Raw genomic sequence first — 14,720 nt, 5'->3', positions numbered from 1 at the left:
TTGATCACTTCCCCTTCGTGATGAGGCCTGGTGGCATACAGAAGGGGAAGCAGGCTATCTGGATGAGATCTGACAGGATGTGGTCATATGGTGGGGGGAGGAAGTCCCTTTCTGTCACAGGTCTAGGGGAAGGGTATAGGTCTGAAGAGAGAGGGAGGGTGGGAATGGGAAGGTACAAGTGAAGGGATAGCAATCAGGATGTAATCTGAATAAATTATAATTTAAAAAAAATGAAAAAATTGAAAGAGTAATTAAAACTGCACTGAATGGCCTTAACATACACATTGCACTGTAGACTATGTGTTGTTTACCATGATGATCTCATGACTGCCTGAGAGCTGTGGCTCAGCGTGGAGAAAGCACAATATAGCACCCCAGTAGCCCAGGAAAACATCAAAATTCAAAAGATGAAACTCCCTAACTATGCATCAAATTTTCACTATTATAAAGCTGAGAAATTGAAGTCAAGCCATAACAAATTAGAGACTATTTGTAATAGTCTCAATATCATAGGGCTATTGGGGCTGGAAAAATATCCATTTTAAACAGGCATAAATCAAAGGCATTTAGTGCACTGTTTTGCCTTTGAATTCTGTATTTTGCCATGTCTGTGGCTAATTTCTTCACAAAGAGGGCAATATTCAAACAAAACGGAAACAAGAGCCCATGCCAGTTAGAAATAATACCAAGTTAATCCCAAATTGACAATTTAGAGCTCTTTAAAATTAGTTGTTAGGATAAAAAAGGAAAGAAAGAAAGAAAGAAAGAAAGAAAGAAAGAAAGAAGCATCCACCCAGTCTGTTATCTCCTTCCAGAGTATTTATAGTGGAGTCTCTTAGGTGGTGGTTCTTTAAGCTTTACAATGCTTTTCTTTTTAAATTATCAGAAAAAAAATGTAACAGATTTTTTTATGGAATTTTCAAATACACTTTGATTTGTTTTATTTTTTTTACTTTATTAATTTATTCTTGTTACATCTCAATGGTTATCCCATCCCTTGTATCCTCCCATTCTTCCCTCCCTCCCATTTTCCCCTTATTCCCCTCCGCTATGACTGTTCCTAAGTACACTTTGATTTGGTTACTCCTCCCTGGTACTGCTCCTTACCAGTCTCATTGCACTGCTTGTATCCCCAGTATTCACCTTTCATGTCACATGTATTCTGTTATATCCTCTATACCCTTATTCCTTAAACTCCTTTTCCCCATCTCATGGTCTTTTTTTTTATAGTGTCATGTCCTATACCCATATTAACAGTCCCATTAACATACATATATAAAAATTGAAAGTAGGAACCTCATATAAGAGAGAATATGAAGTATTTGTTTTTCTGAACTAGGGTCATCTCATTTAAAATAATTCCAGTTCTACCCATTTTCCTGAAAATATAGTAATTTCATTTTACTTTATAGCTGACTAGTGTTCCATAGTGTATATGTGTCATATTTTCATTATCTATTCATCATGGACATCTGGGCTGTTTCCATTTCCTGGCTATTGTGAATAGAGTGACAGTGAATATGGATGAACAAGTCTCACCATAGTAGGCTTTAGAGTTCTTTGGGTATATATCCTGAAGTGGTATTGCTGGATTACATGGTAGTTTTATTTTAGTTTTTTTTTTTGGGAAACTCTCACACTGCTTTCTACTGTGGTTGTAACAGTTTACACTCCCCACCCCTGCGAACACCAGGTAAGACTTTTGCCTTCTATATACGCTTGATAGACATTCTGACAAAGGTGAGATGGAACCTCAGAGTAGTTTTAATTTGAACTTCCATGCTGGCTACAGATGAGCACTTTTAAATATAGCTATTTGTCCATTTGCATTTCTTCTTTTGAAACTACAGCTCAGTTCATTGGTTCATTTATTCATAGACAGTTTTGGATTTCTACGAGGTTTAATTTTTGTAGCTCTTTATATAGTCTAGGTATTTATACCTTATTTAAAGTATAGCTGGAAAAATATTATCCTGTTTGGTGTCTATGTCCTTTGCTGTACAGCAGCTTTTTACTTTCATGTAATCACATGAGTCAATTCTTTGGGATATTTCCTGTGCTGCTGAGGTTGTATTTAAAAAGTTCTCATCTATACCTACATCTTCTTTTTTGTTTTCTTTTTAAACATTTATACTTTTTAAAATTTGTTCACTTTGTATCCTGATTGTAGCCCCCTTCCCTTGTTGCCTCCTGGTCCCACCCTCCCTCCTATACCCCCTCCCTCCATCCCCTAGTCTTCAGAAAAAGGGAGCCCTCCTCCCCATCATCATTCCAGCCTATCAAGTCTCATCTGGACTGCCTGCATCCTCTTCCTCTGTGGCCTAGCAAGGCCGCCTTGCCAAGGGGAGGTGTGATTAATGAGTGGATGCCAGAGCCCATGTGAGAAGTACATCTTAAAGAGTTTTTCCTATATTTTCTTCTCTAGATATTTCACCATCTCAGGTTCTTTTGAAATGCATGTGTGTGTGCTTGTATGTGTGTACCTGTTCCTATACAAAGGTGTGCGTTAAGGCCAAAGACAACCTTAAGAGTTGTAGTGGTTTGAATACCCCCATAGGCTTTTATATTGAAATGCAGTTGGTGGAACTGTTTGGGTAGGATTCCGTGGTGTGGCCTTGTTGGAAGAGATGTGTCACTGGGGATGAACTTGGAGATGTCAAAACCCCACACCATTCTCATTCTCATTCCCAACCTCCCTGTCTCTCCATATCTCTCTGTGTCTCTGTCTCTGTCTGTCTGTGTCTCTGTCTCTCTGTCTCTGTCTCTGTCACTGTCTCTGTCTCTCTCTGTCTCTGTCTCTCTCTCTCCCTTGTAGTTATGGATTAGATGTAAGCTCTTAGTTACTATCCAAGCACCATGTCTGCCTACCTCCTCTTCTGCTTTCTCCCATGAAGATCATGGACTATATTACCTTCTGAAACCATGAGCCCCCAAATTACATGCTTTCTTTTACACATTCTCTTGGACATGGGCTTTTGTCATGGCAATAGAAACTAACTAAAGCAGGTGTCATCCTGAGGAATATCCTCTACTTCCTCCGATATGAAAGAGGAAGTATCATTTGCCTTGAATTTTTTAATTAATGGAGAGTGTCTGGCCAGCTAGCTCCAGGGATCTTCCTGTCTTCATATACTCAGTGTTGGGATTGGGTTTATGCCGCATCATGCTTGACACTTTGATGTGTTTGCTGCTGAGGTATTCATGCTTGTGAGATAAGCATTTCACTAACTGAGCTATCTCTCTAGATCATATGTTTTAAATTAGGATCTTTGATCTATGCTGAATTGGATTTTCTGCATGGTTAGATACATGGGTCTAATTTCATTCTTTTGCTGGTAGATATATAATTTTGGCCAAATCATTTGTTGAACAGTGTGTAATTTTTTCCAGTATATAGTTTAGACACATTTGTCAAAAACCAGGTATTCATAGGTATGTGGGTTTATTTCTGGATCCTTTATTCTGCTCTATTGTTCTACACATCTGTTTTTGTGTGGGTACCTAGGCATCTTTTTCACTATCAGTCTGTAATGCAGTTTTTGGTCAAGTTTAGTGATACTTTTAGCAGTGTTCTTCTTGCTTAGAATTGCTTTGGCTATCTGTGGTATTTTGTGTTTCCATATGATTTTTTCCCTAATTTATGTTAAATATGACACAGATTTATATGAGGATTGCATTTAATCTGTAGTTTATTTTTTAGTCCACAATATTAATTCTGCCAATTTTAGAGAATGGAGGGACTTTCATATTTGTAGATTTTCTACTTTTTTTTCCAACTTCTTTCTTTAGTGTCTAAAATAATTCATTGCAGAAATATTTTACCTCCTTGAGTAAATTTATTTCTAGGTGTTTTTGAAGATCTTGTGACTGGGATGTGTTTCTTAATTTTTCATTGTTGGTATATATAAAAGTACTGACTTTTATTTGCAAATGAATTTTTGTTCCTTGTTAAACATTATCTAGTAGAGATTGTGGGGTTTTAAAGTATAAAATTATGACATCTCCAACTAGGTATAATTTGATTTCTTTCTCCTTTTCATCCTCTTTATATCTTTCTCATTGCTTTAGCTAAGTCTCTGAGCACTATACTATGTACGAGTGGAAAGAGTGGGCACCTTTGTCTTATTTTATTCTAGAAACTGTTTAATTGCCTCCTTGATTTCTTTTATGATTTACTGTTATTTCAAAAGTACATGAAGCAATCTCTAGATCTTCCTGTAGTTTCTAAAGTTTCTTGATGCTGCTTTCTAGTTTTAGTCCTCAGTGGTCTGACAGGATTCAGGGAATTATTACAATTTGTACATATTAGGGTTTGCTTGTGGCCTATAATGTTATTAAATACAAAGAAGGTTTCATGTCCTGCTGAGAAGACTGTATATTTCTTTTTAAAAATTTATTTATTTATTCATTCATATTACATCTCAATTGTTATCCCACCCCTTCTATCCTCCCATTCTTCCCTTCCTCCCACTTTCACCCTATTCCCCTCCTCTATGACTGTGACTGAGGGGGACCTCCTCCCCCTGTATATACTCACAAGTCTCTTCTTGGTAGCCTGCTATCCTTCCTCTGAGTGCCACCAGCCTCCCCATCAAGGGGACGTGGTCAAATATGGGGCACCAGAGTACGTGTGAAAGTCAGACCCCACTTTCCACTCAACTGTGGAGAATGTCCTGTCCATTGGGTAGATCTGAGTAGGAGTTCTAAGTTAATTGCACGCATTGCCCTTGGCTGGTGCGATAGTTTGTGCCGGACCCCTGGGCCCAGATCTGACTGTATATTTCTTATTTGAAGTTTCTTTGCTGATTTTTTTTTTAGTTTTTGAAAGACCTGTGTGGATGTGAAGTAAGATACTGAAGTCCTCCTCTATTATTTTGTCAAGTCCTATGTGGCTTTTTGTGCCTGTTAAGCATTTATTTAATGGAATTAGGAGCCTTAAGATTCTGTGGAGAAATATAAAATATTTATATTTTCTTGATGCATTTTCTCTTTCTTAATACATAATGAAAATATCTCTTTTGACTACATTTCTTTTGCAGTCTACTTCATTAGTTTTGAACACCATTATGACATCATATTAATGGTTTCCATTGCTTTGTATTTTTTATTTTATTTTATTAATTTATTTATATTACATCTCAATTGTTATCTCATCCCTTGCATCCTCCCATCCCTCCCTCCATTTTCCCCTTACTCCCCTTCCCTATGACTGTGACTGAGGGGGACCTCCTCCTCCTGTATATGCTCATAGGGTATCAAGTATCTTTGCTTTGTATTTTTGATATCATGATTTTGATATAGCCTGGAGATAGTCTTTTTTGATCATCTCCATTTAGGGTTATAAATGTTGCCCATGTTTGGATGTCTGTCTCTTTCTCTACATTTGTATCTCAGCTATAATTTTATTAAATAGGTTGAATGAATCTAAAACATTTTAGAAATTTTTCTTATGTTCATTAATTTTTAAAATTTTACTACATGTATTTATTTAAATACATTTCTTTCTCTATCTCTCTCTGTATGCGTGTGTGTGTGTGTGTGTGTGTGTGTGTGTGTGTGTGTGTGTGTGTATGACTGTCTATTCCAGAGTTTTGTCCTATTTGGTTTTATTTGCTTTCTGTTGGTTTTTAAAAATTTATTTAACTGGTTGATTATTTCAGTTTCAGAATATCTATTAGGTACTTTTCAGCATCTCAGTTTCCATGCTGAACTGTTCCTTTATGTGTTTAAATTTTTCCTCCAAGTTGCTAATTATTTTATCCTCTTTATTTCTTGTATAGGCCCTGAATTTATTTAGTAACTTTGGTGTCTACCTCTTGAATTGACTTCTCTATCTGTTTATTTGATTGAAGTGTGGAATTGTTGATCACTTTTAAAGTAGGAATCTGAAATGTTTATCCTGAATCTCAGCTCTGTCCTTATCTTTCTTTTATAGTATTGAGAAGCTGTCACCTTGTGGAAGTGTCATAACAGAATGTTGTCTCATGGCTCTTTTTGTATTTCTTTGTTGTGTTATGCACATCTGTTGGGATGCATGTGTCCTCTGGTCTTTCATTTTTTCAAGGAGAAAGCCAGCTGCAGTAACAACTGTGATAGTTTGGCAGCAGTCCTAGTGCTAGCTATAGGGGAAAAACTTCATTTAACTTTGCATTCCCTATTGAGTTCAGAGACAGTAGCAGTAAGGTACTCTGGTTGGGGAAAGCATAGTTTAATGTTTAAGTTAGTGAAATGAGAAGTGAATGTGAAAGGGGGAAAGAGGTAAACTAAGGATGAGAAGGAAAGTATATGGATTAGAAGGATGAAAACCAGCAGAAAACATATTCAATATTAGATTTAGAGAAAAGCAAGGTCAGATATAAACCTTTTCCTGATAAGATAGAATAATAGAACCTATGAAGAACAAAAGTACAATTTTAAGTATAAGTACACCTTTATATAATAAAAATAAAATAATAAATGTACCACATACTATCCTAACTCTGCTACTACATCAATGTTTGTTTTGAAGGTAGAAAATTTATTTTTCTGGGCAAAAGTTTTAATTAAGCATTTATGAGTCCATCTGCTTTAAAAGCCCATCCTACACTCTGCCCAATGATCTAGATAGCTGTCCTGGACAAATATGTGTGCGTGTGCACCCTATCCATTTGCAATACACTCCTCTGCCACTTTCATACTGCTTTCTTTATCTGAATCCACCTGACACTTATGTTTATTGACTTTGGAGGAAAGCAGAGCATGCTGCCTGTAGATATGATAACCCCAACTGATAGAAGCATATGGACTTGGCAATGTAGGTTTGGATAGATGATCTTTGTTAAAACTTCACAACCTCATTCCATTGAAAAGTTCTTCTGAGGCCAAGCCTAAATTGGTTCCTCCTTGAATTGGGCCTCTCTTTTCCCTATCTCATGGGACCAAGACAAGTCCCAAGAGGGTCAAAATGGCCAGGTGAATCCAGCAGGAACTTGGGTAGTGGGTGGGCAAAGGTGGTGTAGGGAGAGGATGTGGGATAGGTTGAGATTCTATTTTAAGTGGGGCAATTTATGGCCTATAGCTGTGCAAGGGAGCATCTGTGGCCAGAAAAGCCAATACTGTCTGTAGGAGAACACAGAGGCCAAGTACTAGTCCAAGGAGGGAGTAGGTCAGCAGTCTTAGTCTTAGCCAGAGACCAGAATGTCAGTGAGACTGAGGAAGCCTGGGATATTGGGCCCTCGGAGAAGGAGGAAGGTTGGGCTCTGGCAGTAATAGACGGGATCGGATTTGCATGTCTGTAATTTCTCCATGTTTGGTTTCTTTTCATGCTTCTGGACCTGGTCCTCTTCCTTCTGTGTTGCATCTGGACAGCTACTACAGTCTGATTCAGCCCAACCGTAATCTCCAATCATGCGACCTCGCTTCCATACATTTAATGGCTCAGGCCGTTTTCCCCAGAGGCGAAGAGTGAGAGCTGTTTCCCAGAAGGATACTGTTCAAGGCTTCTTTCTGTACCTGATCCTGTGCTTTGGCCTAGGCCTGAGCCTGGGTTTGGTCTTGGGCCTGGGTTTAAACCCAGGTTTTGGTTTAAGCCTTGGTGTGGGCCTGGGTACAGGCCTGAGCATCAGATTGGGCCGCGACCTTGACATGCCTCAGGTGGCCTCCTTGAATACAGTGGACCAGGAGTCAGATGGCAATATTGCAGTGGAGGATGCTTCTGCGGGATCTGTCATCAATGTGGTGGAAGAGAACCTTGAGGAGATCTCAGATGTAAGGGGTAAGTAATCAAAAGGGGGCTCTCCCCACCAAGCATGAAGTGGAAGGCAGTGGTTGGAGGTGGGAAGTGGGAAATGAGTTCACAAGATGGTACACAGAGGCAAGAATGCTGTAGGTTTTCTTAGGCAGCCTCTGTAGAGGTACCGGATGTTGACCATACCCAGTGTTGATCTCAGATGGGGAAATGATGGTGTGATCTCCTCCAATGTAAGGCTGGATGTGCTGGAATAAAAGTTCAGTTCACTAAACACCTTTGCAGTTTTGAGGGAGTATCTGCTGCTCTCTACCAACCCATGTTTAATAAGACAGCAGAGATTCTCAGTGCAATTCATGGGCTCACACATGAATGTCAGTGGAAATATGGTGTTCAGTAGGAAACTTGGCAGAAAAAGGAAAGGAAAGCTCAATGACAATCAAAACTGCTGTGCTTCCATTTGGTTTGTGACTTTTGCACTTTTTTTCTTATATAGAAAAGTGCAAAGATTCTTAGAAAGTTGGTTCACCAAATGATGAACTGGTTCAGGAGCACTTAGTAGGACAAAAATATGAAACGGTTTGAGGATATAGACAGCTTTCCTGTAGACTTTATCTGAGGCAAACAATCATCTTCCCTGCAATGCTCTACCCAAGCCTAGAGATTGCCACCAGCTCCAATGACCAACGACTCTGATTCCTTCTTCATCAGTAGAGAAGTTTATTGATAGGATTGACTGAGAGAATTACTGGGAACCATGGAGAACCATGACTATGGAAATGATCATGCAGCAGAGATGTAAAAGACAGTGTAGGTAACATCAACAGCAGGAAGCAGCCCAGCTGGCACTTTCTTACATCTATCCCATTGCTTCCCCTGAGAGGAGAGTTATGGATGCTGCTACTAGCTTTGAGTTACTTTCTTTTGTCCAGGACTGATTGATTGGGACTTTTGTGTTTTTCTTCACTCTAGCAATGAGATGTAAGTATGACAATTGGAAGGACGTGCATAAAAATACTGGAGATAAGACGGTGAAGGAAGGAGCAGAAGGTGGGCAAGGCAATTATCAGACCTAAGCCACCTGAGAAAACCCAGCAGAACAGCCATAGCCCAGGTAGCTGTATACTGTTTTGTGTGTTACTCAGTCTTCCTGCATTTTCTTGTTATTTGGAGCTTCATTACTCACTACATTCAAGTAAACTAAGAACAGTCTTGACATTTAGAACAAAATTCGATTTAATCTACATTGTTCCCAGAATATTAACGTGCACAGTAAAATCAATCACACTGTGTTTCAACACATGCCCCATGTCACAGCTCCTCATTGGCTCTTCCAAGATTGTTTTTCTTCTAGTCTTAGGCTACCAAAAATAGTAAATGCCATTGTCCAAGCACTTCTATCAGACTCACACCAGCACCTATTTAGAAAACAGTTCCTGGAAGCAGCAGTGTAAATGGCTGAGACAGGCACTAGTTGGGCCTCTGGTGCTAGGCTTCAGGTTGCAGCTTTACATATTAACTAGAAAAGAGTGGCTCTTCTGAGTACTGTCAAATAGCAAAAATATCTGAATGTTAAGTAGAACTACCTTTAACGGGTGCCAAGTATGTCTTTAGTTGTAGATGTTTTTCTTTTATATTAGTCAAACAATGGAAAGATTCATAGTATGATATTTTAAATTAACCTTTTTAGTTAGCATACTAATTGGTTTCATTTTGATACACTCACACATGTGCATCCTTGTGCTTTTCTCCTATTCATCACCCCCCAATCATTCTCTCCAGCTGGTCACCTTCCTCCTCCAAATAGTTCTTTTTATAGGGTTTTGAGGGCTCTCCATACTGTTCATAATGGTGGTACTAATTTCCATCGCCAGTAGTGTTGTAAGACTTCTTTCTTCTAACATTCTTCCCAGAATTTGTTCTTTTGAGAACATCCTATTCTCCCTGGGGAGGGGGTGGGGGAATGAAATCTCAATGATTTGACAGTAGTTTTGATATTCACTTTCCTGGTGACTAAAGATGGGGGAATGAAATCTCAATGATTTGACAGTAGTTTTGATCTTCACTTTCCTGTTGACTAAAGATATAAATAAGTTTTGCAATATGCTTACAGGCCATTTGTATTTCTTCTCACAAGAAAGTTTCTTCCAGTTCATTTGCCAACTCATTGCTTGGATGGTTTCTGTTGTGTTATATGTGTTTCACAGTACTTGAGTCTTTTACGTGTTCTAAACATAAGTCATATTTCAGGTGTATAGCTGCCAAAGATTTTCTCCCATTCATGGGCTACTTTCTGTTCTCTTGCTTCCTTTGTGGTGCAGAAGATTTTGAATTTGATGCAATCCTAGTTTTTTCAATTCCTAGTATTAATTCCTGAGCTTTGTGAGTCTGTTTTGGATTGACTTTGCCTATCCTTATATCTCGTAGTGTTTTCCTCTTGCAACTGAAAAGTTTCAGCCCTTACACTATAACTTTTGATATGTTTGGAATTGATTTTCATACAGGCTGTAGAAACAAGGATCTGTTTTCATTCACCCATATGTGGACATCCAGTTTGGCAGCACCCATTTTTTTTACATTTCTATTTTTTTTATTACTATTAATTTATTCATATTACATCTCGATTGTTAGCCCTTCCCTTGTTTCCTCCTATTCCTCTCTCCCTCCCTCTTCCCTCCTTCTCCCTTCTCCCCTCCCCTATGTCTGTGATTGAGGGAGACCTCTTCCCTCTATATATGCTCTTAGAGTATCGAGTCTCTTCTTGGTAATTTGCTATCATTCCTCTGGGTGCCACCAGGCCTCCCCATCCAGGGGATGTGATCAGAAAAGGGGCACCAGAGTTCGTGTGAGAGTCAGATCTCACTCTCCACTCAACAGAGGAGAATATCCTGTTCATCAGCTAGGTCTTGGTAGGGGTTCAAAGTTTACTGCCTATATTCTCCTTGGCTGGCGCCTTAGTTTGAGGAGGACCCCAGGACCCAGATCTGTCTGTCATAAAGTTCTTCTTGTAGGTTTCCAGGACTCTCTGGATCCTACTATTTCCCCATTCTTCCATGCTACTCTCACCTAAAGTCTCAATAGGATGTCCTCTCCTCTGACCCACTTTCCTGGTAAGTAAGGTTTTTCATGGGACGTATCCTTTGGACTAGTGTCTTGATACAAGTGAGTATATACCGTTTGTCTCTTTTTGCTTCTGTGTGAACTCACTCATTATGACAATTTCTAGTTCAATCCATTTGTCCACAAATTTCAGGAATTCCTTGTTTTTAATAGCTGAGTAGTATTCCATAGTGTAAATGTACCACAGTTTCTTTATCCATTTTTCTACTGAGGGACACTTAGGCTGTTTCCATGTTCTGGCTATTGTGTATAAAGCAGCTATGAACATGGTTGAGCATATGTCTCTGTTGTGTGTTAGGGCATTTTCTGGGTATATTCCAAGGAGTGGGATAGCTGGGTCTTGAGGAAGCCCTATTCCCATTTTTCTGAGATAGCACCAGATAGATTTACAAAGTGGCTGTACTAGTTTGCATTCCCACCAGCAATGAAGGATTGTTCCTCTCTCTCCACATCCTGGCCAACATGTGGTGTCATTTGAGTTTTTGATCTTAGCCATTCTGATGGGTGTAAGATGGAATCTCAGAGTTGTTTTGATCTGCATTTCCCTGATGACTAAGGAGGATGAGCATTTCTTTAAGTGTTTCTCAGCCATTTAATATTCCTCTGTTGAGAATTCTCTGTTAAGTTCCAAGCCCCATTTCGCAATTGAGTTGTTTGGCTTTGTGGTGTTTAATTTCTTGAATTCTATATATATTTTGGATATTAGACCTTTGTCAGATGAAGGGTTGGTGAAGATCTTTTCCCAGTCTGTAGGCTGTCACTTTGTTCTACTGACAGTGTCTCCTGCCTTACAGAAGCTTTTCAGCCTCATGAGGTCCCATTTATTAATTGTTGACATTAAGGCCTGGGCTGTTGGGCAGCACCCATTTTTGAAAAGGCTGTCTTTTCTACAATGAATATTTTGGGTAACCTTATTGAAAATCACGTGGCTTTAGTTGTTTTTCTCCCACATGTCTATTTTTGTGACAGCACCATTCTGTTTTTGTTATTATGTCTTTGTAGTTTAATTTGAGTTCTGGCTTATGATACTTCCAGTAATAGGCTTTCTGCTTAGGATTATTGCAGCTCTTTTGTACCTCTATGTGAATTTTAGAGCTTTTAAAAAAAGTTTTATAAAGAACAGCATTGGAGTTGTGAGGATTTCATTGAGTCTACAGATCAATTATATAACAGTCTCAATTATGATGATATATGAGAATGGAACATCTTTCTTTTTTATTGTCTTTTTAAAAATTACAACTTATTTAGATAGCATCCAATTGTTATCCCCTCACTTGTTTCTTCCCGTTCCCACCCTCACTCCCTCTTTCACCTGAGAATGGAGCATCTTTCTGTCTTGTAGTGTTTGCTTAAGTTTCTTTCTTCAGTCTTTTGTAGTTTGTTGTAGGTCATTCACCTTGTTTAGGTTTATTTCTAGTTTTGTTATTTTGTTTGAGGCTCTTATGAATGGAATTGCTTTCTTAATTAGTTTTTCAGAAAGTTTGTTTGCTAGCATATAAAAAACTGACTGATTTGACCATGCTGACTTTGTATCTTGATACTTTTCTGAATGTACATATCACGAGCAACAAAATTGGGGCCTTTTGTTTATATAATCTTTAAAAAAAATTGTTTGCTGGGTGGTGGTGGCGCACACCTTTAATTCCAGTACTTGGGAGGCAGAGGCAGGTGGATCGCTGTGAGTTCGTGGCCATCCTGGTCTACAAAGCAAGTCCAGGATAGTCAAGGCTACACAGAGAAACTCTGTCTTGAAAAACCAAAACCAAAACCAAACAAAAATTTTTTCTTTTCTTTTAAAAATTACTTATTTGTTTTTAACATATGCATTCATATTATTACACACACACACACACACACACACACACACACACACACACACACACACATATATATATAATAGATTGCCTATAGCAAGAAGAACCATGACACAATCAGGAATTATATAAATGTTACATTCTTCGTGTTTTGGCTATTTATATTTGACAGCCTTGAAGAAGACATCTTTCCTATCTTGGTGCCCCTAAATTTCTAAATGTAAATCAGTCTCCATCACATCTTGTCATTATCAACTTAAAACACCTATCTAGACCTAAAAACATCTTAACCCCTAAACAATTAAGCGTAATTGTAAAACTAAGCTACCTGGTCTTCAACTCCCTCAGAGACTTGAGAAGGAATAAACTTCATTATTTGAGTATGCTGAGAGTGCAGGTTAGTAGTTTTCCAAATGAAAAGATGACAGAGACAGTTTTCTACCTGACTAGTCACCCAAAACTCTCTATAACATTGGAATATCTTCTTCAGCCTTCTGGTGTTTATATAATCTTATCTTCCAGAAATACAGATTATTTAACTTCTTCCTTTGTTATTTGTAATTGTATGATTATAATTAAATTGTCAAATAAGCCCTAAGGTATATCTTGGTTTTAAGCATATTTAAAGAATCAACATTTTATTATTATTTTATGACAGCCTCCTTTTCACATTGGAAGGTTTTGCTTGTTTGTTTGTTTAATGCCTGAATTATCTCTCAAGTAAACACCACAGCAATGCCATATGCATGCAGACATATGCATAGAGAGCTTTCTGGTGTTTACCAAGATTGAGATCATAGGATCAAAATCTAGAAACACTCTGATATATACAAGTTACAAGAGGAAAATGTATTCTCTATTGGTTCAGATTTACTATATGATCACATAACATGATGTCCACATGTACAGCTTCTTACTGCCTTGCATTTGGAAAATCACAGATCCTGATTAATGTATAATTGCTTGTTTTTTCTTATTTGATCTTTCAGTTAGGAGGAATGAAAGAAGAAGGAGAAGAAGAATCTGTGGGTCACTGTGTTTTAAGGTTTTCATTTCTTGGAAGGCCATGGAAGTTTTAAGGTTGACATCATTCCAAAGTTCATCACACCCAAAATGGTATAAAAGACAACTGCCTTTTTTCTTATTTGTTACAAACACACTTGACCATGTTAGGCAATGTTAAGAATAATTTTAATTAATATAGTAATTTTATTTTAATAATCATGATCCAAATCTCTTTCCCATTTAGCAAACTTTTCCTCAATGAAATGTAAACCTGTTTTTAAGACAGTTTGTCATTACTCAAAGTAAACAGAAATGCTACATTTAAAACACATTTAAGATGAGTTTTCAGAAGAGAGAGATGGGATGCTAACTGTGCTATTCACTGCATTAGTCACTAACCACCTGTAGTTACTAACCATTTGAAATATGGCTGGTTTGATTTTACATGTAATGTAGTTGTGAAAAATTCTGTAGATTAATATACTGTAGACATGATAAAATAATAGTGAATGTAGTAAATAAAGATTCAGCATTTCAATGTTGTCAGTTTCCTTTTATTTCTTAGAATGGCTGCTGGAAGAGATACATTTCTACATGTAAATTGGATTAGATGGCTACTATACAGTGTTAATCTAGTGAATAGTTTTGAGGGAAGTTTTGTGGGTGGCCCAGACTATCTGGAGAAAACGCAGTATTTCTGAGACCAATGCAGTCTTTGACTTAGTTCTTATAAATGCATTATTACATTTTTGTGGGCATTCTTGGCCTCTACCCAAGACTTATAGGATCAACCACTCTGGGGCTATGGGCCAGCTCCCCAGGGGATTTTGTGCACAATAAGGCTTGAGACTCACTGGTCTAAAGCCACAGAGACTTATCTGAAGCTCACCTAAAGTAGAACCAGGCTTACTTCACTGGATGACACTCTTACAAGTAGACTGATTGGGATGACAAAGGCTGGGATGCTCAGCAGTCACAGAGAGACCAAGATTGGCCATGCTTGTGAAAAACTATGCAAGATTCTAAAAGGGTATAGCTGGGACATCTAAAGAAAT

At 38.1% G+C, this 14,720-nt stretch overlaps 1 protein-coding gene across 2 annotated transcripts in view; it reads left to right on the top strand.

The window, feature by feature from the left end:
- LOC311601371 (uncharacterized protein) overlaps window positions 1–14,263 on the top strand; it is a 128,613-nt gene extending 114,350 nt beyond the window's left edge. For both annotated transcript variants that reach the window (XM_084788759.1, XM_084788760.1), the window contains exons 2-4: window positions 7,348–7,753; window positions 8,699–8,840; window positions 13,650–14,263. In XM_084788759.1, the coding sequence (XP_084644885.1) occupies window positions 7,387–7,753; window positions 8,699–8,802 (471 nt within the window). In that variant the 5' untranslated portion in view covers window positions 7,348–7,386 and the 3' untranslated portion in view covers window positions 8,803–8,840; window positions 13,650–14,263. The remainder of the gene's footprint in view (window positions 1–7,347; window positions 7,754–8,698; window positions 8,841–13,649) is intronic.
- Window positions 14,264–14,720: the final 457 nt, after the last annotated feature.

This window comes from Acomys minous, assembly GCF_964271855.1.
Source record: "Acomys minous genome assembly, chromosome: 7".
Taxonomy (NCBI): Eukaryota; Metazoa; Chordata; class Mammalia; order Rodentia; family Muridae; genus Acomys; species Acomys minous.
The sequence above is the reverse complement of the archived record's forward strand: the minus strand, read 5'-3'. Positions and strand labels throughout refer to the sequence as shown.